Source organism: Myotis nattereri (genome assembly GCF_964212035.1).
Source record: "Myotis nattereri genome assembly, chromosome: 2".
NCBI lineage: Eukaryota > Metazoa > Chordata > Mammalia > Chiroptera > Vespertilionidae > Myotis > Myotis nattereri.
The window spans coordinates 25,272,651-25,298,462 of NC_138076.1; the positions used below are offsets into that span (position 1 = coordinate 25,272,651).

Genomic DNA, 25,812 nt, shown 5'->3' on the forward strand with positions numbered 1-25,812 from the left:
GCAGGATACCCAGCTGATGCATGAGCCCAGGGCACCCTGAGTCAGAGGAAAGGTAATGATTCACAGGTACCAATTGCTCACCCTCAACACGCGGAATAGCTAGGAGAAGCAATGAGTCGTGCTTCAATTATTCCTGCCCAGAAAACACTCCAGTTCAAAGAGCCCATTATTCATGGAGGGGCAGCTTAGGCAGCACACCTGAGCTGGAGAATTGCTTTGCTCTGGATCTTGATTCACTTTCTTGAGTTTTATATGGGTGTTTTTTTTTCTTTTGTTTTCATTACAGAGGTAATTTGAAGCCAAGCTGGTTGATTAGGCAGAGCAGTTCCTAGATGTACACAGGGCAGCCACAGTTCAGAGGGCAAAGTCTTTCAGGAACTGCTGCTGGGCTGGGCTGCAGGCCGCAGGATCCATGACAGGTAAAGAGCTAAAGGGGCAACACAGACGCTCAGGAATCCCGTGGCTTGAGTATCATTTCTGGTGCCTCTTGGTCCTGATCCTGTACTTGTAGTAACTGAATTTGTGCTTGAGACCAAGCCCTCCCCTATATCCTAGGTCTGGGAACCAGGTTTTTGACATGTTGCTTATGCCTGATGACCAGCCCAGTACTCTTAAATAATGATGCTCTGCAACACTTTTAACATTCCTTCCTTTCCACCGTGGTCGGCAAACTGCGGCTCGCGAGCCACATGCGGCTCTTTGGTCCCTTCAGTGTGGCTCTTCCTAAGCCTTTGGAGTACCCTAATTAAGTTAATAACAATGTACCTACCTATATAGTTTAAGTTTAAAAAAATTTGGCTCTCAAAAGAAATTTCAGTCATTGTACTGTTGATATTTGGCTCTGTTGACGAATGAGTTTGCCGACCACTGGTCTAGAACCACATGATTGCAGCCAGGACCTTGCTTCCACCTGCCAGACTTTCCTGACGCTGGTGCCCTGCTCACATCTCTGCAGGACCTCGGTACCCAGACTCTCCATTGCTAGGTTCTACCCTCCTTAGCAAGCCCTCAAACCCTATCCTGTGCCACACCTCCCTAGCCTACCCTCTGTTTATACTCTTACCTAAGGACTCACCTCTCTTTATCAGGTATACTGTTTTCCTTTGCTCACTCCCAGCAGCTAGGTTGACACTAACCCAAGCCCAGGGACCAATTTCACTTCCCAAGCCCTTCAATTCTATCTGATGTTGCCACTTTTCAAGATTCTTTCTTCTCAGAGCCGTGTTAGAAGAAAATGGACGAGAGGACAAGCTTCAGAACAGTGATGTGCAGCCTGTGAACTCTGATCAAGGTGAGGAAGGGGAATGCTGTTTCCCACAGCCCCCCACACAAGTAGTGCTCTTCCACCCACCCACCCCCATTCCCTACTTCCCTACCCAGCAACCTGGTTTCTGTCACAGTGAAGACTGGGCCAGTTTTATGGACACCAGAGCAAAGGCACTATATAAAGATTTTAGCTTAAGTGATTTTGATTTTTCTTTTGGGATATTGATGGCAGCTAACAAATTACAGCCAAGTTCTATTTACAGCTCTGAGGGTATTTGAATTCAGGAAAACACACTTGCACTTGGCGATCTTGGGGATATATTTAAATTCACAAAGAACTATTTTTGCCATGTGGTGATTTTTTTTTACAGAAATAATGACTCTATTTGCTAATTAAGGTGATAAACAATGGTACAGCTCCTCTTCCATCTCTACCTCTAAACTTAAATTTAATAGCAATCCTCTGCTGAGGCAGAGCTAGTTGCTCATTCTTGGAAAACAGAGAAAAATTTTCCAGGGACTGTTTTTTTGAGGTGTCTATTTTAAGAGATTTGAAGGGGAGTAGGTTACAAGGTGAGTATCCAACCTTTTAAAGAGCAACAATCAGGAATTTCAATCAAGTGGTTGCTTATCAAATGCTCATACACAGAGTATGCCCCCAAATAGGCTGAGCTTGTCACCAGATTTCATGTTTCACAACCCTATCCTATATCTGAATGTCAAAGCCACCTTTGCAAAAAAATGTTCTTTTGTTAGACTAAGTAGAAAAATACAGTGAAAAGATTTCTTGCTATTCTCTAAGTAAAAGAAGATCTTTCTCCTAAGAAAAACACTGCTGAGGATAAAAGCCAAGTATTGTTTTATACATTCTCCAAATTCCAAAATACCATTTAAAAAAGAATTACACCCACGATTTATGCACGATTCATTAGACAGCAGGATAAAGTGAACTGCTAAATTTTAATTGCATTGAAAGAATAGACATCTTAAACTACACCTCCAAGTTCTTTGGATTATAACCTATTCTAGTTAACATCTTCACCATAATATATGCCTTGTTCAAATAGCCTACCTTGATTAAATTAAAACAGTATTTTTAGTTTTGTGCTTTGATAGACTTCCGGAAAAAAATTTTTAGTTAAGCAATTAGAAGGCCAAATGTTATCAATATGTAAGCTTTTGATTGTGAAAGTTAATAGGTTAAAAAAGAGAGATGAAATATTGTCATTTGTTAGAGCATTGATGGACCTTGCATGCTCATTGAATAAGCAAGGTGAGAAAGGACAAAAAACACGTGATTTTATTCAGATGTGAAGAAAAAAAATGAACATACAAAAAAACAAACTCATGCATGCAGACAATAGATTGGTGGTCACCAGAGGAGGAGCAGAGAGAGGGTGAAATGGGTAAAGGGGGTCAAAGGTGCAGAGACAGATAGAAACTAGACCTTCGGTGAGCACTGAAATGCATGTAATGTTATAACCAATGTTACCTCAATAATTAAATAAAATCATAATGGAGTATTGAATTTATAGCAAATAGCCTGGCCAGTGTAGCTCAGTGGTTGAGTGTCAATCTGTTAACCAAGAGGTCACAGTTCGATTCCCTGTCAGGGCACAACCTGGGTTGTAGGCTCAATCCCCAGTGTGGGGCATGCAGGAGGCAGCCGATCAATTATTCTCTCTCATCATTGATGTTTCTCTCTCCCCTCTCCCTTCCTCTCTAAAATCAATAAAAACTACATTTTAAAAAAATTGTAGCAAATAATATTTAACATCTGAAAATAAGGATTTAAGATTTATATTTAAAACACCATATCTATATTTTCTTATTCTAAATAGAAAATTTCTTTAAAAAAAACCCAACTCAGTTGTCTGCAAACAAACCTGGTTTTCATAACTGCAGTTTTCCTCTTCCCTGCAGGATACCCCGCACCACACAGGCCTGGGAGGGAATGTACCCGTCACACACAGCACACTCTCCGTTACCATACTGATTGCAGACTGAAGCTAGGGAAGAACGCTGTTCTTTGCATAATAGATATAATATCTTACATAACATACAATAAGTACGACAGACAACATCTTACAGGAGGTAAACAGCTTTTCAGAAGTTGCAAGCTGCCGGCTAACAGATCTAAAGGAGCCAGGTTCAGAATGAGCACCTGCTATTGGACTTAACGGTCCATGACAGTAAGGTTTGCCAGGTCTACCTGCCCCCTCCCTTTTGGTGTGGAAGGACATCTGCCATGAGTCTCTGTTCTGGCAGCCACCACTGAAGAGGGAGCAGAATTAAGGAGACAGGCACGCTGCTTGAACTCCGGCATCTCCCCACGATTGCGCTTCACACACATACCTGTGGCCTTTAGTGGAGTTTTCTCTCCTAGCAACAGTTTTAACCTTTTGGCATGGATTTTGCCTTGATAATGGGAGTCGGCCACCACCGCTGAGGTAAAAGACATGTTGCAGAGTGTGCAGCACTTGTTCTTATCAACCATATCAGCACCACTTCCCTGCCAGGGGAGAAAAAAGATAACATTAGAGAGAAGCCCAAGTCCTAAGATGTCTTTATTCCCATTCCATTCTGTTGCAGATGAAACTGACCACAGACTTTCTTATGGAGATGTCTCTGGTTTTTGCTCTGCAATCTCTTCATGCTTCATGATAAGCATCAAAACTTAACTCAGTTCCTGACTTCACCCCACATTTATTTAGCGGCTGCTGCTGCCAGGCACTGGGAATATAGGACAAACGTTCAGATAGGAATTACCAGAAGAAAAAGGAGCCCACAATTAGGGGAGAACATATTGTGTCTGGCGCCGTGAGGAAAACAGCCTCTAATTGCACCCATTATACTCATTAAAATAGGTAAAATATCAGAGTTCGGGTGACCTGAATTATTTAGCAGAAATTATCATTTGACATTCAGCTCTGCCTTTGACCAATTTTAGCCTCACCAGGCTACAGGGCCACGTGTTCAAAGAGAATTTTTAAGATTTATTTAAGGGCTTGAACATTTTTCGTAATTAACTCCTGTATCTATAAGCTCTGATGACCATGCTGGCAGAATTTTCTATGTGAGTTTGTGTAATTTTCCTTTTCTCCACAAAGGTGATTAGTTAAATGCCACACACCCAAAAACTTAAATCCAGCTTGATTTTTATTCTTTTGTAAGATTTGATGAAAATGAAACATGAATCAGAAAAAAATAAATCCTTTGTCAGACCATGTGACCTAGCTATTGTGCACACATCGTCAATTGCCTATATTTTGCCAGGGGAAGATTAATCCATTGGCACCCCTCCTGCCTAGTTGGAAATTGAGGGTAAAGTGGACTCTCAGATAAGGAGTTAATCTATTCCTTAATGGAACAGCAATAGCAAAGCATCTCTTTGTTAGCGCAGGCCGTGGATGAGTCTCCGGCCCCACAATAGGACTTTCTCTTATTTCTAGCAAGCCCAGAGAGTGCAATTTAAAATGGCATGGGGAGAAGGATTAGGGTGAGGTTGGGATGGAGAAAGAGAATTATACTGTGTATTTTTTTTGCATAATAATAAGATGTCCAGACTGCAGAGAGAGTATTGCCTTGCAAATTATGTGGCAGAAAACGAACTCTTCCTTCTTTAAGACATTAGTCTGTAATTCCTGTGATAATTAGCATTAGTCCTTGGGAGGAGTGGTGTGTGGTGGTTGGGGAGGGTGTGAGTGAGTGTGGCGGGGGAGGGATGTGTGTTCCAGGGGCTGGCCTGTAGTTCAGGGGAGGAGGGAAAGTGAGAGACTTCAAAAGGGAATCTGTGTGATTTGGAGTTACAAAGCCGCACCTACTGCAATATATCCTCTTGATCTTAGAATATTAAGCCTCAGAGTGTCCCCCTTTATTATAGTTAATGAGTGAGATGTGAGGAAATGTACTGCTGGGGATTTGGGTGGTCAGTGAGAGAAAATGGATCCTGTGGAGACAGAAGGAGCTCCCCCAAATGTCCTCTCCTAGAAAGGGACTCACCTTAGGGCAGGGCACCTGGGTAGTCACTGAAGCTGCGCCCACTGAGTGTGCCCTTGCTGAGCATTTAAAGTCAAGATGTTCTGAGTTTTCCCCCCATTAAAAAAAAGAAAAAAGCCGTAAACACTTTTACACCCTTGTCTGGTCTACAGTGAAGACTGACTGGGCGAGGCAGGAAAGGAGAGAGTTGGCTTCTCCTCACCTACCTCTCCTACCAAGCCCTGAAGCTGGCACATAACCCATGGAGGGGGTAGAGCCCAGGAATACCCGGAAATGACAAATTGTGGTGTTACTAAGGGTTCAAGACCAGTAAATGAGGAGGTGATAGACCAGGAGGGATGAAAGACCCAACCCAATTCTTTCCTATTATGTGCTATAGAAGATAATCAGTGCTTCATTAAATAAAAAATAATGGAAGAAAGGTTGTTAAAATGAAAGGAGTAGCTTGAATGACCAATTTCTGATCTATTTATGCATGATATGCATCAAGGTATATAATTTTTCTTAAAATTAGGCACAAGATCATAAGCCAACGCTTAGCCCACAGTCTATAACTATGTGGAGTTTGCACATCCCTGCTGCTACTTCCAGTGAAAGTGCAGCCAAACCTGTCCTCAGGAGGCAGTCCTTGTCTTGCTGGAGCTCTAATGAAAGGCCAGAAACTCAGAATTAGGGGCTGGTATCACGATATGAAGTACACTCAGAACTAATTTCCAGGGCAAAGAATTGGCCTTAATGTGGATAATGACCAATGGATTTATGTCATTGATTCATTCAGCACATTTTTCAGAACCTACTAAATATTAGATTCTGTATTAGATAAAAATGGCACTGCTCTCTGTTACCAAGGAGGTTGAGACCAGGAGACTTGGAGGAGTCAGACCAAAAATAAAAATAAAAGTATTATAATCAAGGAAACAGAGTCTTCTCTTGGACTTACATCCTTTTAATTGTAAGGTTAAAAGACCATTAAGATAAGTCTATCTGTGTGGATTTTTTTCTTCAAGCCTTTCTCATGCCTGGAATGCCTTTCCTCATCACTTTTTGTCTAATTCAGTCTTTTCAGAATTTGTCTTCATGGCGCAGTTTAGTCATCACTTCCTGAAGGTGAAGATTCTTCTGACCTCTCTACTGTTCTGCAGAAGTAAGCATTGACCTTGCAGTCTTCTATCTGCCCTGCACATAATTCTTTTACCATAGAACACTAACTAATACATTTATTTTGTTTCCATATTTGTTTCCCTCATGAGCCTATAAAATTCTTTTAAGATCAAGGAAATAATCTCACTAATATTGAAGCCCCAGCACTTAGCACAATGCTTGCCAGACAGGGGGACCTTTAGTTGTTTACTGAATGAATGGAGTTCTGGGTTGTTTTGTGGGGTTAATAATTTGAATGACATAAGTACAAAATGAAAACAGGTAACACACGGGGGTCTGGTTATTATCCAAATTATTTCAGACTGACAGGAAGATAACTAGAAAGAAAAACCAGAGGTATCAACAATTTATTCCTAACTTGAGGGTTTAAGTAAGAAATGTTTCCCCAAAATTTGTTGGTTTCGTCATAGTTTTAATATATATTCCTAGATTTCTGCTTACCTCGGCAATCTCATTCACATCATCATCATATAGGAGAATCAAATAATAATAGAAAAGGAGAGCCAATCATTATGAAAGTAAATACCATGGAATGTAGTTATGCCATAATTATAAATAAGGGACCAAGAAAGTTTGGGTACTTGACAATAGAAGGCCTATGAGGCCCTGAGAAGTTAGGTGGCCACTGAGGCCAGCAGGACATGCTTACGGGATATTTTACTAAAGGAGCCAATGTAACTCACATGATACAATTGTAAATACCACCTCTTCTGACTACTTTAATGACCTTAGTGAAAAAAACAACTATTTAGGAAAAAATTAAATATTAACCAAGTGCCTGCAAAGAGAGAGAATTTAATTTTGCCTTCCTGGTTATGTAAATTCCCAATTAATGGCTCTTTGCAACTATAGATCATATAATCTATATTGAAGTCTCCCACTGTACCCAGAGCAATGTCCATAGATTGTCCAGGATAGAACTCCATAAAGTTTGATGAACTGACTTCAATGAATACATTTAAAGTTTCTGGCTTAAAAAATTGATAATGGCCCCAAGCTATCAAGTAAATGGAGAGGAAAACTAAGATTGTCTTAAAATATGGATTTCACACTAGAGGAAATAATTAAGTCAGACTTTTTTAGTGCAACATCCACATTGCTGAAAAAATATATTTGTAGAGTATCCTAAGTCTGCTTAGTCAAAGCATTTTGCAAAGCTAAGAAGTTTTCAAATGAATTCAATCACAGTGAAAAACCCTAGATCAGTGGTTCTCAACCTTCCTAATGCCGCGACCCTTTAATACAGTTCCTCATGTTGTGGTGACCCCCAACCATAAAATTATTTTCGTTGCTACTTCATAACTGTAATTTTGCTACTGTTATGAATCGTAATGTAAATATCTGATATACAGGATGTATTTTCAGGGGTCGCAACCCACAGGTTGAGAACCACTGCTCTAGATGATTCTGCCCAGAAATCTAGTCCCAGAAGGCCTTTCTCTTTACAATGTTTTTAATTAAATTCAAATAATTGCCTTCATTTTCTTATATTTTTAGATAAATATAAAAAGTTCAAGAGAGAGACTTCCACTTGCAGAATTTCAGAGTAAGGACTTATTTGAAACTGCTCCGCAGCAAACAACCATAACTAATAAAAATTGCTTCTTAAAGAACAAACAACTCTTAAAAGTCTCTGGAAATTGTCCTAAGAGCAAATGGCAAATTAAGAAATACTTATTTAAGAAAATATACTAAATTTCAATAAGAACTTCAGCCACAACTATCTACATCCCCATCAAACCCTCAGTTCCATATGATGGTTGGGTGGGGTTAAGAAAACAGAGCTCCTTGACCCATCACCCCACAGTTAAGGGAAATCACGAAGGAAAGGCCACCTAAATTAATCGCATTCTCTTCATTTATAAGATGAAAAAGCTAAATTCCTTGTAATGTAGCCATGAAATCAGGTACTCCCTTCTCCCACTCACCCTCATTTATAAGACAGAAGCTCTATCCTAAGCACAGCAGGCTAAGGATATTGTAACTCTGATTGCCCTTGCCTCAGCACACATGCTTATCTGTCCATGCCAGGACAGATACACTGAGAAGACCAGAGGTTGCCACCTCTGCCCAGCTAATAAAGCTAGGCTCTCACTCTGAGAGAATCATGCCACTGTCCCTGTCCCTGGCTCTAGGGCACCATCTAAGAGGTTTTATTCTTCAATAAGAACAAATAGAGAAAAGGAAGTCCATAAGAACAGAGAGCTCATAAACTCTCCCCAAAGGAACTGACTTTATTTGAAATAGAGTCCAAGGGTGCTCTAAAAACCAATGGAGATTTTGATGGTAACCAATTAAGACAAAGCAGATAGCTCTGTTAAAGCAATAAGCTAAACCAGAGGCCAGCTAGTTTACCAGAGAGGACCAGGAAAAGAGACAGCTAAGGACAGCCATTCTGGAGTCAGAACAAACTTCAAAGATTTGCCTCAAAAACTAACTCTGCAAAAAGAAATGAATTTAATTAGATCAGACTATGGAGCATTTATATCCTAGAGCAGTGACAAAACAACTGAACAATTATCTAGCAATTAGTAAAACCTACATTCTAGGTATGATTCCAGCGGAGACAGGCAATTTAACAGGGGAGACCAGAAAAAGAGACAAAGGGAATCTTTTAAAACCTCTGTCATCACACAGTGACTATGCACATTCCTAAGGCTGCTCTTCTGAGCAATGATATTGGTAGCTGCCCATTGTGAAGGAAATAATTATTAAAATAGTTTAGCCAAGACATTGGACAAAGAAATGAACAAATAAAAACAATCCCTGGAGGATGAGGGAACCAGAATGCAGCACTGCTACAAAATATTACCTAAATATCCAGTTTTCAACAATAGCAACAAACTTAAAAATATGAAAGAAAGAAAAAGAAAAGTGTAATCCCTACACAGAAGAAAGGGGGGAGGGGGCAGGTGTAGGTTTAACTGGCAAAGACTTTGAAACAACGTCAAAGATTTCAAACATTCATAAATGTGTTCATAGAATTAAAGGAAATCATGTTTAAAGAAGTAGTGTAGTGTATGGTACCAATACTTTATCAAATAGAGAATATCAATAAATAAAAAATTTAACCAAAGTTCTAAAATTAAAAATATAATAATTGAAATAAAAAGTTCACTAGAGAGTGCTCATCGGTAGATCTGAGTTTACAGAAAAAAGAATTAGTAACTTGAAGATAGATCAATAGAGATTATGCAATTGTAAAAACAGAGGGAAAAAGAATGAAGAAAATTAAAGTATCAAAGAAATGTGGAACACCTTTAAGAAGAGCATATGCATAAAATGGGAGTATCAGAGATGAACAGAAAGAGAAAGGAGCAGCAAACAATATTTAAAGAGTTGATGACTGAAAACTTCCCAAATATTCAGAAAAAATTTATCTACACCCCCAATATTTTTCATAAAATTCAAATAGCATAAGCACAAATGATCCACACCTGGCTACATCATGGTTGAAATACTAAGAGCCAAAAGCAAAGAGAAAATTCTGAAACAGCAGAGAAAAACAACTCATTAAATTCAAGAGAACAAAGTAAGATTAACAGCTGACTTCTCATTAGAAACAATGGTGGCCAGAGAAACTAATGGGTTGATATATTTAAAGTGCTGAAAGAAAGAAAAAAATCTTATAAACTAAGAATCATATACCCAGCAACCTTATATTTAAAAAAATAAATGAAATAAAGACATTCAGAGATTTTTTTTAACTGAGAGTAATTCTTACTAGCAGATCTTACCTAAACTGCTAAAAAAAGTTCTTTATGCTGAAAACAAGTGACACCAGAGAGTAATTTGAATCTCATGAAAAAAACAAACCAAAACCAAAAAGCACCAGTAAAAATAATTATATAATTATAAAAAGAACAGAATATAGGCACATGTCTTCTTTCTTCCCTTAACTGATTTACAAAGTATAGGTATGAAATCATATGTAAATATTTGTATAGTTGGGCCAATAACATATAGAAAAATAGAAAAATAAAAGGTATTTGACACTAATAGCACAAAGGAGGTAGGTGACAGCAAAGCTGTACTTGAATAAGAAAGTGACACCAGATTCTAATTCAAATTCACAGAACAAATGATGAGAACCATAAAGGGTGAATAAGGTTAACACACTAAATATACATTGGTCTCATTTCTTTTATAAACTTCTTTAAAAGAGAAAATTATGTAACAATAATTATAACAACATATTGTTGAATTGTAACATACAGATGGAAAATGTACAACAATATTAGCACAGAAGGAGAAAAGATAGCAGACAGCTATACAGGAATAATATTTCTATATCTGGCTTAAATTAAGCTCATTTAAATCATAAGTAAATTTTGATAGGTTGAGAATTATGCGGTAAGCTCCAGAACAACCACTAAAGTAATAATTTAAAATAATATACTGAAAAATCACTAAAGAAATTAAAATGTTATAATACAAAATATCCTCTCAATTCAACATATAGTTGCATAGGAGAAATAAGAAACAAAAAAGATAAGATTCATTTAAAAAATAAAAGTAAAATGGTATACATAAATCTAACTGTAGGAATAATAACACTAAATGTGAAAGTATTATAGAATACTAGAGGCCTGGTGCATGAAATTCATGCAGGGGGGAAGGAGTCCCTCAGTCCAGCCTGCAATGATGCGTTCTGCACCGGGCCTGGCCAGAGGCCCTCCATGGCTGAGCCCAGAACGCTTGCCTTGTCACTGACATGACAACGCAAGCACCCCCCCACCTGCCCCTCCATGTCTGCTGCCCAGAGGCCCTCTGCAGTTGGGGTAGAATGCTTGCCTCGTCGCCACGGCTACAAAGCAAGCATTCCACCAGGCCGCTCACGCTGCCTGCTCTCAGCGGCCGCCCTTCTTCCCCAACCCCCCAGGATTGGGGACTCCAGCAAGGCTGAGAGGACTGGGCGCTGCCATCTTGTGGCTATGGGCACCGCCATCTTTGTGACTGAGTGATGGTTAATTTCCATATTACCTTTTATTAGATAGGATTATCAAAATTGAAACGGTACGGCAGGATAAAAAAGTGACCAATCTACATGTTGCATGAGGAGACACTTTAAATTCAATGATACATATGGATTAAAGTAAAAGGATGTAAACATACAGCAGGCAAACGGCATCCATAAGAAAGCCATAGCAGCTATGCTAATACCAGATAAAGTAAAACATTAAAACGAACATTATTGCTAGGGATAAAGAGGAGCATTTTATAATGATTGAAATGTCAAGTCTTCATGAAAATATAACAATCATATACATACATGCACATAAGTACAGTTACAAAATATATGAAGCAAAATCTGACAGAATAAAAAGGAGAACTAGATAATTCTATAGATGTCTATTGAATCTAGTTAAGTCTTCTCTTTTCTTTGATTTTCTTATCAACTTTCTGCATAATTGTTCTACCTATTATTGAAAGTGCAGCATCAAAGTCTCCAACTCTAATTATTAAAAACTAGAGGCCCGATGTATGAAATTCATGCAAGGGCCTTGGCCCTGGCCCCCACCCGCTGCAGCTTTGTCTGGAAAGAAGGACATCCAGAGGACGTCCAATCTAATTAGCATATTATGCTTTTATTATATAGAGATTATACTAGTTAAAAAATGAACTAAAGATCTGAATAGACATTTCTACAAAGAAGATATACAAATGGCCAATAACAACATGAAAAAAATGCTAGATATCATTAACCATCAGGAAAATGCAAATTAAATCACAAGCTATCACTTCATAACCACTAAGATAGCCAGAACAACAACAACAAGGATTAGTAATAAAAAGTATTAGCAAGGGTGTGGAGAATTGGCAACTCTCACATACTGCTGGTGAGAATGTAAAATGGCATGGCCACAATGGAAAACCATCTGCCAGTTCCTCCAAACTTTAAACATGGAGTTATCATATGATCTAGCAATTCCACTTCTAGGTACAATCTTCATTATTTACACACATACGAGTTTACCTGCTTGCAAGTATTTATTTGTAACCCCAAATCAATACTGTGTAATTTTTCTGGTCATTTATGGATACATGCAAAGTGGCAAAAAAATTGAGTCATCTGGCACTCCCATTCCCAGCTGAGGTTGAACAAGGCCGTGTGTCTGCCTAGTTTCACCTCTCAGAATGTAAATAGTGTCTTTTCATGGTCTACTTCGTGCCACGTTTTTTGCTTTTTGTGCTTTTTGTTGGTGATTTTGCTGCTTAAAATTACTCCCAAGGGTAATGTTAAGCTGCTGTCTAGTGTTCCGAAACACAAGAAGATTGTGATGGACTTTAAAAAGAAAATACGTGTGGTAAATAAGCTTCATTCAGGCATGAGAAATAGTGATGTTGGCTATGAATTAAATGTTAATCACCTGACAATACTGTACTTCTAGAATAAAGAGGAGGAAATTCCTGATGTGTCTGTGAGACCACTCCAGAAAATGCTAAAGACATCAATAGTACATGATGAAACTTTGAAGTGGCGAAATTTGTGGATTCATGAGATAATGGCTGATAAGAAAAAGCATCCTTATAAGGTTAAAAGCCAGTGACATTTACCATATTAACTAGAGTCAAGAAAATGTTAAACCCTTTTCAGCTAGTGTCTTATTATAAAGAAATACTACATGTAATCAAATTTTTGTATTAAGTATATATTAAATGAGACATCTTTAAATGGAAACACACATCAAACAAGGTTATATATTGATTGGTTGGCAAAAGTCTTGTAACCAGCGGCTTACAGGACTTAACCCTGTATTTCCTCGAGGAGCAATGGCTCAGTATTTGCTAATTCAGTATTTACTTAAAGTCTGGTATTTAATTTGGATGGCTCAGTATTTGCTAATTGGTGACTTTATAGAACATAAATATCATGAAAAATGAGAATCAAATGCATATTTCATTTGAGAGAAATAAAAAAAAAATGTTCATATAAAAAACAGGTACAGCCCTGACCGGTTTGGCTCAGTGGATAGAGCGTCGGTCTGCGGACTGAAAGGTCCCAGGTTCAATTCCGATCAAGGGCATGTACCTTGGTTGCAGGCACATCCCCAGTAGGGGTCGTGCAGGAAGCAGCTGATTGATGTTTCTGACTCTCTATCCCCCTCCCTTCCTCTCTGTAAAAATCAATATAATATATTTTTTTTAAAAAAAGGTACATAAATATTCATAGCTGTATATTTCATAATAGCCCAGAAGTGAAAACAACCCATTTTTCCACATTTTATTTACCTGAAGGATAGGTAAATAAAATGTGCTATATACATAAAACTGTCTATTATCAGTAATTAAAAAATAAAGTACTGATAAATTCCACAACACAAATGAACCTTGAAAATGTTATACTAAGTGAAAGAAGCTAGTCATGAAAGACTATATATTATATGATTCCATTATATTAAATTTTATGAGAGTAGAAAAATCTATGAAGACAGAAAGTAGATTAGTGATTGTCTAAAAGTAGGGAGATGAGAAGGGAGAGCTCAGGGCAGATGAGGAGCAACTTCTAACAGGTACAGGGTTTCTTTTTTGGTGATCATAAATTTATTATGGTGATGGATATACAACTCTCTGAATAATCTAAAACACTTGAATTGAACACTTTAAATATGTAAATTGTATGATACATATAGTATATCTCAATAAAGCTGTTATAGAAAAAGCCTAAGAGATGCATTTAAACAATTTAGAAAGCCCAAAGAAACACTGAAATATGAAGCATAAATTTTCTTTTCTTTTCTTGGAATCTTCTACTTGGAAGCCAAACCCATTACAGAAAGGGAAAAATAGGGAGAATTATTTTGCTTATGTTGTCTCCCTTATAGTATATAGAATTCTCTGAGCACTAACTGGACATCCTTGGAATTCTGATCACTGGCTAAAGACATTTCATGGTTATTCTGGAACTCTAACTGCAGCCACTACTGAGCTATACCTAAAGGCAAGAGACACCTCATACCCACTGCTAGAGGCAGAAATAACTGTATCTCTTAGCACATACCCGGTAGTAAGATTAAATGTTCAATCAATGCAACTAATTATTGTGTTGTGCATGTTGTCTCTTATAGTCTGGTATTTAATTTTGAAAAGGTGCAGTAAGCAGGAAAGAATTCTCCTCTCTTCTACCACTGCAGTGGGACCAAAGGACCCACAAGGCATGCTTCCTCACTGACTACAGGGTCCTGAGCAACCTTGTCTCACACGGCCCTCTTTCATGCATCCCGTTCCACTGCATACTAGATAACAAGAAAGCTATCAAAGACTACTACAGTCATGACACAAGGACTCAGGGACACATTTGAAGAGGCTTCCACTGACGAAAGATGGGAAATCTTTAACTTCAAAAGAGATAGTGCCCTAACCGGTTTGGTTCAGTGGATAGAGCATTGGCCTGCAGACTGAAATGTCCCAGGTTCGATTCTGGTCAAGGGCATGTACCTTGGTTGCCAGCACATCCCCAGTAGGAGGTGTGCAGGAGGCAGCTGATCGATGTTTCTCTCATCGATGTTTCTAATTCTCTATCCCTCTCTCTTCCTCTCTGTAAAAAATCAATAAAATATTTTTTTTTAAAAAAAGAGATAGTGATTATGATTGACAAAACCCATTAAATTCATTTGTTCACAAGGGTATTTCTTAAAATCCTATCTGGTCACCTTTGCAGAGTAATAGTGATCCAATTCCTTAATTGAAAAATTGGTAAACAACAGGAAAGAATGAAGCAATTGTTCTGCCTTTTTAAAAACAAACAAACAAACAAAAACTGCAGCACAGAATATCAATTAGTAAATGAGGAACTATGTTTGTTCAAAATTATTCCAATTAATCAATGAAAAATAAATAATAGAATAAAATAATTATTTAACCTCCAATGAATTACTGGCTTTAAGGCATTGAGCATCAATAGCTGCTAAGATCACAAAAAGAGAGACATTCATATATCATGTGCCTTTGGACAAAAGAACTCAACACCACTCACTGTCTGGCCAAATGCATCAATCTCAAATCCTATCAAGTCTCCGGATCCTTCTGCCAATTTGCAGGTAATAGAAAGAACAGAGAAATGTGTTGAGTGGGGCCAGAAATACACAACCAGCAAAACCTACGCTTTAGAAAACTCTATTGGGCAAATGGCCCCAAGTACTTCTACAGGTATGTTATAAAGGAAATAAGACAGTGGAGAAGGAATCTGCAAACTCAAATAGATGACAATATACATCAAGTTTTTAAAAATTGGGCAAGACTAACCTATGATAATTGGGAGGCACACTTTGTCATAAAACTATAACAAAAAAATAACAAAAAAAAAAACTCGGAAGAAAATTGTTCTGGAAAGGCAGGATAGTGGTTACTTTTAGTGAAACAAAGAGGGTCAAGATAAGGATGGAGCAAATGGAGGAAGTCCTGAGATGATGGCAAAGACCTGGGTAGTGGTTACAAGAGTGTTTGCCTTAGAATTCATTAAGTGATGGAACTATTTTTTTTTTTTTAGAATTTTGTGTCTGTGTTTTATTTTCTAATAAAAGGTTAAAAAAAAAAAAAAAGATGAATTCCTGTTTAAAATGCACCTGGCTAGCAGCCCTAAGTGTCTCCCTAAGTATGACTCTAAAATATTAATGAAGACTGAAAAGGATGAAAACACACTAAAATCATTTTATAGACCATCTGATGCCTGAAGTTAAAGTGAATTCCTACCTGCTATAAGGTATGAGGAGCTTCACTGAGGTAAGCCCTTAGAGTAGAATAATAATAGAATTTCCCTTACAGTGTATTAGGGAGGATTAAATCAATTTATATGTGAAAAGTAATTAGAATAGTGCCTGACTTAGAGCAAAAGGAATATAATAAACAACATAAACTGATGAACAAAAACAGATCCAGAGACAGAGAAGCATCGATCAGACCATCAAACCTCAGAGGGAAGGCAGGGGAGGGTGGGGGCAAGGGGGAGAGATCAACCAAAGGACTTGTATGCATGCATATAAGCCTAACCAGTGGACACAGACACCAGGGGGGTGAGGGCAAGAGTGGGGGTTGAGGGGGTAATGGGGGGATATGGACAAATATGTAATACCTTAATCAATAAAGAATAAAAAAGAATAGGCTATTGTTTTTATTACATTCTTACCCAGGGTTGCTTCTCATAAAAGAGAGACTCTTGAAACAAAAAATAAAATGACACTATCTGCCTTACACTGTTCTTCCCCCTGACCAGATTTGTAGGAGCAGGTGGGGGCAAGGGGGTCTGAACAGCTCTCTTTTATCTATCATATCGTTCTTGAACTGATATAACACTGATTGCTTATCATCTTTCCGCATCCATTCTGTAACATTCATTCCTAGTTGTCATCTGGGCAGGGAAATGCAATTGATCTACTATACACTGGTGAAAGTAGCTTCCCATCTCCTCATCAAAAGCAATGGGCCACCGGGGCAGAGACAGGGAAAGCTGCAGTGGCTCAGCACCTGGGAATCACAGCTTTGACACGAGGCACTGACTCCTAATGTTGGAAACCAGACAGCAAAGGTAGGAAAAGATGGCACCAGCAAAACAGAGCTGGACTGTCAAGTTGAACTTGAGGAAACTGGGAATTGGTCAGAAGCTGTGCACATCAAGCCACATCTAATAATAGATCTAATAAAGGGGTTGAGAATTAGCCAGTCAGATACCAGGAGAGTCATTGTTTCTCCCATTTATTTATAAAATTGATACAAATTTAACCACTGGAAGTTAGGGGGAAATTTTCTAAATTTCTTCTGCAAAGAAAAAAGCCCATATTAGAGAGATGAAATCATTTTGAAAATTAAAAATGAGAAGTGATTTAGCCTAATATAAGAAAATATTATAAAACACTAATTTTTAAAGTGGGTTTCTGCTACAGAAAGGTGCAAGTTAATAAAACAAAATTAGAGCAGAAACAGTCCAACAATACTTTCAAATTAGTATGTAATAAAGGGAAATTTCGAGTCAATGAGAAAAATGACATTATTTAATAAATAGAATTGGAAGACTGAATAACAATTGGGGGAAAATAATAAAGCCATAAAATAACTAGAACATATAGAAATATTTATGTAATCTTAGGATGTGTTAAACTTTTTAAGCATAAAATGAAAAGCAGTTCAATACAGAAAAAATATATATGTACTCCATTACATTAACTTTAATGTGCTCTGTAGCAAGAAACACCATGAAGACATTTAAAAGCAAATGGCAAAGAGAATTAACCATATGTATTTTTAATGCTTATCTATATAAAGAGCACTTGCAAAACACTAAAAGAAAGCTAATCACCCTCCCCCAAAGTAAGTAAAGAACATAAACTAAAAACGTATAGAAGAAGTACACATGTTCAATAAAAAGTATGAAAAATATCTATCTTACTACTAATCTAAGAAACATACACATTTTAATGAGTTATATTTTCCTCATAAAATTGGAAGCTTTTGAAAAAAGTACCTAGTATTATGAAAGCTGAACAGAAATGAGCATTCTAAATCTCTGTTGTGAGAAAGATGCAGCCCTTCTGGAGAGAGATGTGATACGGTATACATCAAAAACCTTACCGACATCTCCCTATGGACCCAGAAATTTCATTTCTGAACATGTATCCTAGGAAAATATTAGAGATTTGAGTAAATGCATACAAGGTTATTTGGCTGATTACAAGAGCAAAATAAATGCATACTGAAAATACCAGAGGAAAGTACTTGAACAAAATGTGGTATATTAGTTATAAAAATAACATTTAATAAAATGTGGTATATTACATATTAGTGGAATAAAAACAGTCATTAAATGAAAACAAAGCTATTAAAATCATGATAGAAGATATTAAGGGACATGGAATATGATTCCTGAGGCTGGGCTCATTCATTTGATATTTTTAGACAGGTATTTATAGAGCATCAGCTGTGCCCTGGAACAGTGCAAGGAACAGCCCAGGTGACGACCCCTGTCATAGAGCATATCTGATAATTGGGGAAGCTGATAATAACAAGTCCGTGAGATATATATATATATATACTACATATATATATATATATATATATATATATATATATATATATATTTGTCATAATAGTATTTGTCATAATTGCCAAGGAGGAGAGAAAAGTAAAAGGGAAATATAAAGCTTGTAGGAAGGGACTTTTGAATAAAGACTTGAAGAAGTAAAGAACTGCTCACACACATATCTGGAGGAAGAGCATTCTAAGTACAGGGAACAGCTACTAGAAAGTCACTGAGCAGGAGGCTGACCAATGTGTTCATAAATTAATTAGCAAGAAGACCTGAGTAGCAGTAGCTCAGGAGACAATGGGAGGTATGATACAAACCGTGCAGGACCTGGTAAGTCATAGTAAAGACACGGGCTTTTATGCTGATGAGATGCAGAGGATCTACAGGCCACAACCAGCGCAGCCTACACACACACACACACACACACAAATATTTCAAATATATGTAAATATATATATTTGCATGTGTATACATGGATTTTATTTATTCATATATTCCTAAGGGAGGGGAGTGAAGAAGAGTGAAACAAACTAGCAAGGCATGACTCTAAATATGTAAAAGCTTATATATGAACATTTACATGAAATTAAACTCTTCTTTGCTTTTTATAAATTGTCTAAACATTCCATATTTACTGTGTTCCATTTTAATGAACAACAACAACAAAGTTTTAAAAATATATTAAAATATTTTTAAAAGAAAGAATGAGCAAATCTCTATTCCCACTATTTTGGAGGCTGAGGGCTAAAAAGAGAGAAATCACGCAATTTCAGGTGAAATTCCATTTCAGCTCTTCGGGAAGAAACCCAGCAGAGATGAGGCAGATCTACAGGAATGTGACTGGTAAGCAGGGCCACCAGCATGACCCGCCTCAATAACCTGGGTCCCCTGTCCAATAAGTTTCTCTGCGGTCCATTTCCACATCCATTTAAACTTCCCCAAAAGCTGCAAGTCTAGCAACACCCTGACCTGACAAGGCATGAAAGGAAACTGCCAAGGCAGCAAGAAGTGGCATGCTTTCTGCCCAAATCTTCAAATGCATGTGGTTGTATGTCTTTACCACTCCAAATGCCACTTCGGTCCTCAACTGTCTACAGAGAAAACAATCAGAAACAGACGCTTTTTACACCAATTCCCACAGCTGTCTTTATCATCACAGCACTAGGAAATAAATAATCAGAACTAAAGAACGGACAAAAAATCAATGGAGGCCCTGGCCGGTGTTGCTCAGTTGGTTGGTGTGTCATGGGCTCAATTCCTAGTTAGGGCACATACCCAGGTTGTGGGTTTGATCCCCTGTTAATTAATGTTTCTGTCTCACCTCTCTCTCTCTCTCTCTCTCTCTCTCTCTCTCTCTCTCTCTCTCTCCCTCCCTCCCTCCCTCCCTCCCTTCCTCTCCCCCCTCTCCCTTCCTCTCTCTCTCCCAAAAATCAATTTTTAAATTGCAGTACCCAGGTCTGCAGGATCAGCATCACCAGAGAACTTGCTGCAAATTCCCAGGCCCCCACCTAAGAGCTGCTGCGTCAGAAATTCTTCCCATAGGATCAAGCGCTCTAGGGGATTCTGCCCTATCTAAAGAATGCCCTGCATATACTGCAGGAGTTGTTTCCTTGGCCTCTTCCTGCCTTTACTTAAGGGAAAGTCAGTTTGATTGGGGTCAAAATGTCTAGCTTTCTATCAGGTCTTCATTACTGTTTTTTGCTCTATGGAGGTTTCTACAGGCAGGGTCTCTTCAACCTATCAACACCTATCAGGCTCATTTACTTTGCCAGCTGGCTAGACTGGGCTGGAGTTGGGTCAATTACAGTTTCTCTAGTGCAGGATGCAGACAGACCACATGCAGATCTATTTTTTCCCTCTTATTCTCTCAACTACAAGCATACCTATCATGGTGAAGTTGTTTCACTAGTAAATTAATCTCTGTAGATATAAAACACTGTCTTTCTATCATAAGTTCTGGATACTTTCCTTTAACAAGGAGAGCAGCTGAAACATTCTGTATCTCTTTTGTAATCCTGTAATTTTCTCTTTGATTGCTCAGTAATACCATCTTTTCCCAGTAGGGTGGAACCATCCTTTTGCTATTAAGTCTTGCACACACGGAAGGCCCTTGAGCCCCAGTTTGAAGAGGCCAGATGGAAGATATTCTGAGATTCTCATTTACCATTTAATATGTACTTGGTCTGTGATGCAGACTGCATAAAAAGGTCAGAACAAATCATATTCACTAGCTTTTCTGTGACAGTTCAACAAAGCAATCCATACCACCCCCCCCCAAAAATACCTTCCAGCAGGAAATATGCAAAATATAACATTCAATAATAATGTGTATTCCTTGAAAAAATCCCAGAGTTATAACTTCAGACACTCTTTCAACTTCAAACAGGAATCCAATTTAGCAAAGTAAGTTTACTGTGAGTATGCTCCTTCTTATTTAGTTTTTAAATAAATATTTTATTTTGGAATAATTTTAAATATATAGAAAAGTTGTGACAATAGTACAGAGTCCCCAGCTTCCCTGCACTCAGCTTCCCCTAATGGATCATCTTACATAACCATGATGCATTCTTCAAAACAAGAAATTAATATTACTATGACCTAAACCCCAGACTCTATTCAGATTTCGCCAGTTTTCTACTCATATTCTTTTTCTGTGCCAGGATCCAATCCAGGACAGCATACTGCATTTAGCATTTTGATTTTCAGTTCTCTTTTGCTCTTTCCTGCAAGCTTTGGATTGGAACTTCATATAGAATAGCCACTTATAAATAGCTGCTAATGAACTAGCACAGCATCTTACGTTTCATAACTGGTAGCATTTCTGCTTTAAACATAAAGCAACACATTATGTAGTGCCACCAGCCTGCCTCAGAAGGTAGGCTGGCCTTACCCAGACTTTGGTGCCCTCTTAAGTAGGCTTGGAGTTGGAGCAAGAAATCTATTTGGGATCCAAATGAACTGGGCAATCTAAACAAGCCCTACTGATTCCTATTCCTGAAGATACAAGTAAGCCAGTATGTTGTAGGCCAATTCTTTGTAACAATACTTTCCAGATGGCCAGAATGACAAATGGTTTAGAAAAGTAAATTCATTCATTATTGAAAAATTACTAAATTCATTCATTATTGAAAAATTACTTGAGCTACTATGTAGCTAATGGCTATATAGTATGAAGAAGGTCTGGGCAAAGGTGAGAAAAACAGAAATTATCCATGGGATAATTATCCAAGGAGATAGAATCCTCTTGACAACAATTACTTTGTAATTACCCACTCTTTTTCTCACTTGATTGACCTCTACAGAGGTGAGAGAGAGAGAGATACAAACAAAAACCTATAGCCAAAAGTTAAGTTTACAAACAGCCTGTCCAGACAATGGTTCCCAAGCCTGCTCTATAGATAAGGTTTCTGGGGATGCAAAAAAAAAAAAAAAAGATGGTTTCCTGCGTGGAAATAATTGTCTCTCACATTCTTATGAATTCATGTTCCATTTCTTTCTTTTTTAAAAAATATATTTTATTGATTTTTTTACAGAGAGGAAGGAAGAGGGATAGAGAGTTAGAAACATCGATGAGAAACATCTATCAGCTGCCTCCTACACACCCCCCACTGGGGATGTGCCCACAACCAAGGCACATGCCCTTGACCAGAATCAAGCCTGGGACCCCCCAGTCTGCAGGCCGATGCTCTATCCTCTCTTCTTATGCTTCTTATGCCATGGCTCATGTTCCATTTCTAATGATATTCTTCATGTGGCATTGACCTGAAATCCCAGGGACCCTTAGAAGTGGAAGAAACAAGTATTCAAGTCTGATTCTTGGAGACACTTAAAAACACTGACCACCCAGATGAGAAAAGGGTCAGGCCCATAAAACTGGGGCTCTGCTTAAATTCATTACACCAAAGAGACATTTTTCCGATTTTCAATTCATAAGTTGGCATGAGTTGTTAAGATTTGAATAAAAACACATTAGAGAAAGCAATGAGAAGACAACAAGTCTCATGGAGAAGTTCTCAAAGCTTTTTCATGTGCAAAGAACACAAACCCCCATACTTCTCAGCAGCCCCTGCCCTTCCCCCAGGGTACTTCTGGCTTGGCATTAAAACTTGGAGACAGTTCTGATCTGTCCTCTGCAGTAGGACCAGGCAACCATCTATGTAATCTTTTGCCTCCCAAGAGTTTATGTCAACAATGGACTTGCCTTTCTCTAATTCCAAAGTAATAAAGGATGTCTGCGTCTTAACAATCTAATAAAATTCTTGGCCATGTTACTGAGTTTCAGAATTTATTTGAAAACACCAGCACCATTAATGATACAAATGGAAGCAATCTCATTCAAGTGATCCTTGTCACCAGTGACTGTACAATCAGTCCTGTTACTGAGTATGAATGGTGCTAGGATTTGTGTACCATTCAGGGCAAGTGTCCTGAAACTTTTCTTAATAAATTTATTTTTAATTTCTAGAAGGTGTTATGATTTCTCTGGGTTAATACAAGTGTTGGCCTGAGGTCAGAAGCCCTTGCATCATCCCCCCTCCCTGCTGTCATCATCCATTCGAGTTACAGGCAAAGGATGACAGGGAGGGTGACATCAATGGCCCGGCTAGGTCACCAGCCTGATAAAATTTCAGAATCATCGGGTAGACTCTTTTAGAAGTCCCTGTCTCCTAATAGCTCTGTCTGAAAGAGGGAAAAGAGGTGGAGAGAGAGGCTCAGAGGCAGAATAACAAATGTTATCAGAAAGCTATTTTTAAGCCTAAAGGTGACCCTGAGGGTAGAGGTTTTTCTAAATCATAGAGCCTCATCTTAAAGCTGAAGCATGCCCCTGCCTTTTAGAGCTTTCAACTGAAAGCATCGTAGGAGGAAGAAAATTTGTATTTATAATTAGATAAGTACACAGCTGGATCACAAATATCTTAAAGCCACTTCTGCACCTCTCTTCTTATGCTTTGAATATTGTTTGTAGAACTATCTGCTTTTCTTCATAAAGAAAATGTGTCCTTCAATAAAATGTCATCAGTGATGATAAAGCCATATTCAAATTATTAAAAACTTAATAATCATTTTTTCCTGTGATCCACAAAATTAAACTATGTGATGAAACTCCAAGGGGAAAAGCCAGACTTGGAATACCAACCAACAACCCTCCTGTCCATGAACAGGAGCTAACTATGGGGAAATACGATAGGCTGTAGTAGGCACCAGTGAAATGATGAGAAACTACATGCAGAAGAAAACTGACAGGTGGAAGCAGACACCATTTACAGCCATCTCTACCTATCATAAGCCAGTCTTCCGGTCCCCAATATGCACACTCTTAGCACAGAAGTCTAACTGGTTTAAAAAGTGAGAATCCATCTGATATTCAGGACTGTAGCCCTCAACGCATTGCCTGTGAATACTAACGACCTAGAAGCCTACTCAGACAGGCAAGAGGGGGAGGAAAGAATGAGCACCCATATTTGAGTTCCCAAATAGATCTCTCCATAGGAATCATATTGTAAAGAGTGGTTAGGTACAGCTGAAAAGGTTCTATTGATTCTCTACCTTAGATACATCATGGAAGATTAATGGGCCAGGTGGACACCTAACCAGCTTTTATATTATTTCTATAGTTGAAAAAGGCCCCAAATTTCAGGCAATAGATTTACAAATGAATTATTGGAACACAATACATTTGTACATTAGTAACTATCGAGGAGGGCAGGGAATAGATTTTTACCTTTGTCTTGAAGGTAGATGCTGCTGATGGAGAGGACTGTCCTGGAATGTTCTGAAAACGTCACATCTGAGAATGCACTCTGAGGAATGACAGCCATCACACCGCCATGTGCAAAACTGTCTCTTCAAGTCTCGTGATAAGCACCCCGACACCTTGCACCCAGCTAAGATGGTTTTCCTAAAACTACCCTGCTTTGTTTGCATTTCAGTGTTTTCCTGTCTTCTGGGTTGTTTCCTCTGCACTCTGATTTCTCTATACAAAAGCCACTCCCCAATGCTCTCCTTCTTGACTCTCTACCCAGCCGAGTTGCCTGGGAACAATCACATGAAAACAGGCAGGCTGACCACACTCTGGGACTTCACTTGGTAAAATAATCCAAATAGGATACAGAGAGGTACGGATGACAAAATCATTCAAGAAGCCAGATGTGCTATCTATGGTAGGCACAAGTCTCAAAGGAAGTCAGGATGAAACATTACTTGGCTTTTAATAAGATTTGAAACTTATTCACTTGCACATAGGTATTGTGCTCTGTCAGCCTTCTAAAAGAAGTCTGATTTGTTCTAACCTGTTTTTGTAGATCAGGACATCACTGGGCAGTGTTTTAAGATGACATCTGGCTTTTCAGTTGTCTGACTCGGCTTCAGATATTTATTAATCATCTACTATATGACAGGCATCAAAGATAAATAAAGGTACAGACTATTACCTTCAGTAGCTCACAGTGAAAGGAGAAAGACTGGCATATAACTGGGTCAGTCGGTTTCAATACACTTGATATGTTCTAAGGAGACAAAGGGAGGCCCAGCCTTCCTAGAGGAAAAATATGCAAACTGGGTTTTGAAGGATGATCAAGTCTTTGCCAAGCATGTGAGAAACAGGACATGAGAAAGGAGATGACAGAGTTTGGAAAAGGGGAAAATGCAGAGTGGGGTACTTGAGGGAGGAGACGGAGTGAACAAGCAGCAGAAACTAGGACCAAAGGAGGCTCAAGGCCTGAGGTGAGGGGGTGATCTGATACTCCTAGCTCCCCATGCTCACCTATAAAATAGTTTACTAACGGAAGGATCAGAATCAAGATTGTCCTTCCTGTTACACTGCCTATATTTTCCACTAAGAAAGCAGGAGTGACGACCCCTTTTCCATCTCTACACAACTTGCAGTGGACCACTTCTCAGCAGAAAAGCTGCCTCGTGAGGAGCCAAGCCCCAGGGAGCACACTCAAGAGGGAAGTCATTTCGGAATTACCACACAATCGAGTTGCTCTTCCTGAGACACCTGCAAGTGTATTTATTCCTGCTAAGTCACCTGGCAGCAACTTAAAAGCATAGGTTTTTCAATTAATTGTAAAGTGGCAATCAGGCTGTGGGGAGAGTGATAGGGAAGAGTTAGAGGAATTCACGTCTCCTGTCTCCTCGTGGCTGTGTTCACTCATTCTCCAAAGAGGCAGAGAGGGCCTAATTAGAAACAAAGCCAAGGTAACGTCTTTCCGGAGGTGCTTCTTAAGGGGAAGCGGGGGTTCTTTTGTTCGACTTTCTATCCGTATGTTTGCATTAATCAGAATGCTCTAAGGCGCTGGGTACAGAGGCCTTGCGATGGCATTATCAGTGTGATGCGACATACACTTCTAAATGGGGTGCGAGGG

At 38.6% G+C, this 25,812-nt stretch overlaps 1 protein-coding gene across 2 annotated transcripts in view; it reads right to left on the reverse strand.

The window, feature by feature from the left end:
- ZMAT4 (zinc finger matrin-type 4) overlaps positions 1-25,812 on the reverse strand; it is a 330,204-nt gene that overhangs the window by 140,617 nt on the left and 163,775 nt on the right. For both annotated transcript variants that reach the window (XM_081084533.1, XM_081084532.1), the window contains one exon: positions 3,622-3,778. In XM_081084533.1, coding sequence (XP_080940659.1) covers positions 3,622-3,778 — 157 coding nt within the window. The remainder of the gene's footprint in view (positions 1-3,621; positions 3,779-25,812) is intronic.